The sequence below is a fragment of the Kryptolebias marmoratus genome, unplaced genomic scaffold (assembly GCF_001649575.2).
Source record: "Kryptolebias marmoratus isolate JLee-2015 unplaced genomic scaffold, ASM164957v2 Scaffold34, whole genome shotgun sequence".
Lineage (NCBI taxonomy): Eukaryota > Metazoa > Chordata > Actinopteri > Cyprinodontiformes > Rivulidae > Kryptolebias > Kryptolebias marmoratus.
Genome location: NW_023665768.1, coordinates 22,709 through 27,941, shown reverse-complemented (window position 1 = coordinate 27,941; position 5,233 = coordinate 22,709). Strand labels below are relative to the sequence as shown.

The 5,233-nt window shown below is 47.2% G+C and overlaps 1 protein-coding gene across 1 annotated transcript in view; it reads right to left on the bottom strand.

Moving 5' to 3' along the window:
- The window catches only part of LOC108229505 (latent-transforming growth factor beta-binding protein 1), a gene marked incomplete at its 3' end in the record, with an annotated part of 29,460 nt that overhangs the window by 14,633 nt on the left and 9,594 nt on the right, over positions 1-5,233 (bottom strand). Inside the window, 2 exon segments of the mRNA XM_037974389.1 lie at positions 173-412; positions 4,421-4,635. Of these exon segments, the coding sequence (XP_037830317.1) occupies positions 173-412; positions 4,421-4,635 (455 nt within the window).

The window sequence follows — 5,233 nt, the reverse complement described above, 5'->3', positions numbered from 1 at the left end:
GAAGTGTCTTGCCCAAGGACACAACGGCTGAGACAGCCAGAGCGGGGGCTTGAACCAGCAACCCTCCGATTACAGGACAAACCCCTACCTCCTGAGCCACTGCCGCCCAGTGTAGAAAAAAATCTTTAAAAAATGTTTGAAGTTCTGATTGTTTTTATGTGACTAAATTTACCTTCGGAGCGCAGCGTGTCGCGGTTCTGACCCTGCAGCACCTCCTGGTTCTGACCCAGTGGAAGCAGGAACTCTGACCTCATCAGCTTCTGATTGGCTGCTGGTTGGACCACCTCATTGGTGGAGGAGGAGGACGGCGAGATGGGAATCTGGCAGAACTTTCCGGTAAAGTTTGCGGGACAGAAGCAGCGATCTTTCTGCAGACAGACGCCTCCATTCTTACAGAGCAGCGGACAGAGGACTGAGGAGGAAAACAAATAAACAAACAAACAAACTGGTTATCACCTTCAACTGCAGACCTTAGACCAGCAGCTCAGACCTGCAGCTCAGACCTGCAGCTCAGACCTGCAGCTCAGACCTCAGACCTGCAGCTCAGACCTCAGACCAGCAGCTCAGACCTGCAGCTCAGACCTCAGACCAGCAGCTCAGACCTCAGACCAGCAGCTCATATCTGCAGCTCAGACCTCAGACCAGCAGCTCAGACCAGCAGCTCAGACCAGCAGCTCACAGGAATGATTTAAAACCTTCTGACCTGGGATCAGATCAGACAACTGAATCATCTCTGGCTTTGCTTCAGAGCTGCAGGTCACATGACTCCACCACAGCAGCTTCACATATGGTCACATTCAGAGTGTTTAACATGAGCTCGGGTCCAGGTGAGTCTGACCCACCTGGACTGAGACAGGTAGACTCTCAACCAGATTATCAGACCTCTAAAAAGTAAAAAAAAAGGAACTAAACTTTGTCTCAGGGTGGCGTGCATTCCTTCAAAGAATACTTGGCTGTTTATTTACTACAGGGTTCTTGGGTCTTGGTGTTTTTGCAAATTGTGTTGCCATGGTAACAGAACTAAAAATAATCACACACATCCTGCAGCCACGCTGCTTGTTTTGATACATTTTTTGTGTGAGTCATCCTTCCATTCGTCAAAAGAATAAAAATTAAAAAACCTGTTTAGAGATAAATAACAACATGTGTCTCCATTGAAAAGCACTGGAGGGAACTGCTCTCTGTGGGTTTCTGTGGGAGACCATGAAGCGTCCTCATCCTTCACTGAAAGGCATCATCCATGAGCTGCTCGTCAAATTAAAGTTAAAATGTTCAACTTTGTATTTTTTCAAATAAGCTGCTCCTTAAACCAACATCTCACTGGGATGCAACCGTCGGGTTTCCCTCGCAGGATCTTGATTTGTGTCGTTTGTTTGAAAAATTTGTGAGAGAGATCAGAATAGAGTTTTTAGTTTCCTACAGCTGCTGTTGTTGTGTATGTAAACTCACTTGGCCTAAGTTTCTCCTGGGGTTTGTGTGATTTCAGGTGAAAGTTTGTTCGTTTTCTTGTAACTTTGCGTTTCCAACTCGTCCCGACAGTCGCAGCCCAGTGAGAAACTACCTTGAATCAACCGAAGCCTGTCAGAGCTCCACCTGGTGGTCAGCAGTGGTGCTGCGCTTTACGGTTCTTGTTAACAGAAGCAGAACCTGGTCTCCTTGTTGCTTCTGGAAACAGACTTGTTCTGTGCAGGATCTTCAGCAGGAAGAGTGAAACTTACAGACTCTGAAGCCCGGTCCATGAGAGCCGTCTCTCCTTCCTCCTCCTCCTCCTCCTCCTCCTCCTTCGCTGCTGCTGCTGTACAGCGTGGTTACGTTTCCTCTCTCGCAGTGGTTCACACATCTGTCTTGGCTGCACAGTACCTTACAGATGGTCGGCGTGAACATCACCTGGAACCTCTCAGTTCCTCCTCCTCCTCTTCCTCCCGTCTGTCCCTCAGCTGGCAGAAGTGAGGTGATGAAGATGAAGAGGAGCAGCAAACAGCCGAGTCTCAGCTGCAGCATGGTGAGAGTTTCAGTCTGCAGCAGAACGACTCCACCTGGACCGCCCTCCTGCTCTGCTTTTCTTACTCTGTGGGCGAGTGAAAACAGAGGAGGAGGAGGAAAAAGGGAGGAAGAAGAAAACGACGCCCCCTCCCCTCCCCCCCACCTCCTCCCCTCCCCCGGTCAGTTTTCCCTGAACTCTGAGCAAGGAGAGACAAAGTTAGAGCAAGGCACAGAGATAATTGGAAGCAGTGTGCAGCTCCGGGCTTGGGTCCAAACTAAATGTTTAGTAGGGATCGAGTCCATTGGGTCCATTGGGTCCATTGTCGGTCCAACACAGAGAAAGCCAGCACTTCTCCTCCTCTTCCTCACTCCTGAGGCCCTGAATCTCTGCACACAGTTTCGTAACGGGCTGCAGAACATTAGAGGATGTCAGCGTGATGATGCAACCCTGGTTTTGGGTTTCAGGGGGTCGGAACCAGCAGATGTCCTGATGTGGCTGCAGCCTGCAGAGTGAGAGGAAACGGACTCTTTGCACCACCTTACAGAACCTCACAGACCTGTTCTCACCCGTTAAACTGGATCTGTTGGTTCATGATACATGTTGCTCCACGTTCTGCTCAGTTTGGGATCTGATGGTCCTGCATCCGGACCTGAGCCTCACTGATCCCTCTGCCAGGGCAGCCAAAACTCGAGCCTTCTTTTCCTCACTCAGAGTTATGAAGATGATTATTATTAGATTACAGAACCAACATTAGTCCAGACTGGCTCAAACAGTTGAGTAATACAGCAGTAACTCTAAAATGTTTCGATTTAGATCAACACTTCTCTCTGTGTCAGGTAAACCTGCGAGTTTAAAACATTTAGCTTTCAGCTCAGGTTCAGCTTCTTCAGTCATTCAGAACTCAGCATTCACACTTTACTTTCAAACAAAATGGATTTTTCCAGCGTTTGGCTTTAAGAAACATCTTCATAGAACCAAATCTTTACGTTCCATAAAACAGAAGATGATCTAAAGTTTGTTCCTGTTTTCTTTTTCTGAACATTTCTTAAACTAAGATTTGCTGCAGTTTCCTCCTTAAACCTGAGGATGTCTGACCGCAGAGTCTGCCTGCATGTTCAGGTTCATTTCCACCATGTTCTAAATTTAGGCCGGTTAAAGCTTTTTAGTCATTTATTTATTTGTTGCACATCTGACCTTACTGGGTCAAAGATATGCCAGAACCTGGTTCTCTGTGGTCTTCTGGCAGAGCAGACCGGTCTGAGGTCTGGTCCCCCAGCAGCTGAACAATAACAGGAACTGTTTATGGGTCTAATCGCAGCAATCAGGTCTGAACATTAACACTCAGCTTATCAGGGTTACACAGTCAGAACGGGGCTGTCGTCACATTCCAGCAGCACAAACTCTGAAGCGTTTATCTCTCTGCAGCAACACATCGCTGGTTATTCTGCTAAATAATGACCTGTGTGTTGTGGTATGTGTGCTAATCCTGTTAAAGTGTTCAAACATGATCCTGGCTTTAAACAAAGCTAATACTGCTATGTGGTGACGTAAACACATTACTTCAGCATAACAATGTCGTTTAAACCAAACTGGTAGATTGCTAGCTACTCAGCTGGTTAACAAACACGTCACTTCACAAATTTACTCTTGCTCATTCTAGCATGCTAAAACCAGAAAAGACAAAGCTACTTAGTTTAATGGTAAATGCTTGCACACATGCAGCAACTACACCAGAACAAGAAAGGTCAAAGGTCAAATCATCTTTTGAGAAAAAGCAGTAAATATCAGCGCTCTGTTATTTCTTAGTTTTATTTCTCAGCCGTTTTTGAAGATGTTAGAGTCATCAGAGTAAAGGGAAGGTGTGGTGTAGACTATTTCCTGGAATGTACCAATGATGGCCTTTGTATTGCTGGTTTATTTGCAGGATTTTGGTGTTTCTGAATCAGAATCTACTGAAACTCATCAACATGTTGCTGTTTAGTTCAGATTATCTGCAAACCCAGAAACAGTCAGAAAGAAGGTCCATCATAGAAGAAAACATGTTAGAGGAGCAGAACAAACACATCACCACAGCCCCCTGGTAGACCTCCAAGCCCCAGGAGGTCAACCAGGAGGTCTACCAGGAGGTCTACCAGGAGGTCTACCAGGTCTACCAGGAGGTCTACCAGGAGGTCTACCAGGAGGTCTACCAGGAGGTCTACAGAGGACTCAGCTAAAGACAAAGACAACTGTGGGTTCTGGGTTTGGGGTTAACTCTGTCCTGTCTTCTGTGTCTTTACACAAAACCTCACTGACTCACAAGCCTGTTTAATTTAATTCTCACTATATGAAAGACATTTGTCTGTAAAACTACTGAGGTCTTTTTCTGCAGGAAACAAAAACGTCTGACCTGCTCAGCTCCTCAGCTCCCATCAGACCTCTGAAAAAAGAACCAACCTGTGCGAGCAGCCAGGTGGACCGGGTCGTGACCCATCCGGCTGTGGGAAGTCTTCAGGCTTGATTTTACTGACAGTGGAGATGATGAGGAGGTCAGGACAGGAAGCTTCTTCTTTTCTCTTATAACGTGCTTCATCAACAAGGCGGCAATGCGTTCTCCTCTTCCTCCCTGTGATAAAACCTTCCTCAGCAGCACAGACTGGGCCTCCCTCAGACTGACACAAACACAAACATGTCAGAGGCTGGAAATACACAAAATGATCATTTTAACACACTNACAGAAGACCGTCAGAACGTCTGTCAGATTGTCTGTTAGAACGTCTGACAGAACGTCTGACAGAAGACCGTCAGAACGTCTGTCAGATTGTCTGTTAGAACGTCTGACAGAACGTCTGACAGAAGACCGTCAGAACGTCTGACAGAAGACCGTTAGAACGTCTGTCAGATTGTCTGTTAGAACGTCTGACAGACTAACATGATGCAGTCTCTGTATTCATGCAGTTATACTGCGTGTTCTTCTTCTTGTTGTTCTTCCTGCAGAACCCGATGAGTTCTGTTCTGTAAAACGGGTCATTTATTCTCAGTAGTCTGACAGATTTCTGCCTACAGGACGCCTCAGGAGAGCCGATGATGAGTCCGGGTTCTGAGAGCAGCGCCGTTCTGCAGGGTTACCTGTTCAAACGCTCCCGGAGGAAACCCAAGACCTGGAAGAGGTACGGACCTGCAGACCTGCAGACCTGCGGACCTGCAGACCTGCAGACCTGCAGACCCGCTCACCTTCAGACCTGCAGACCCGCTCACCTTCAGACCTGC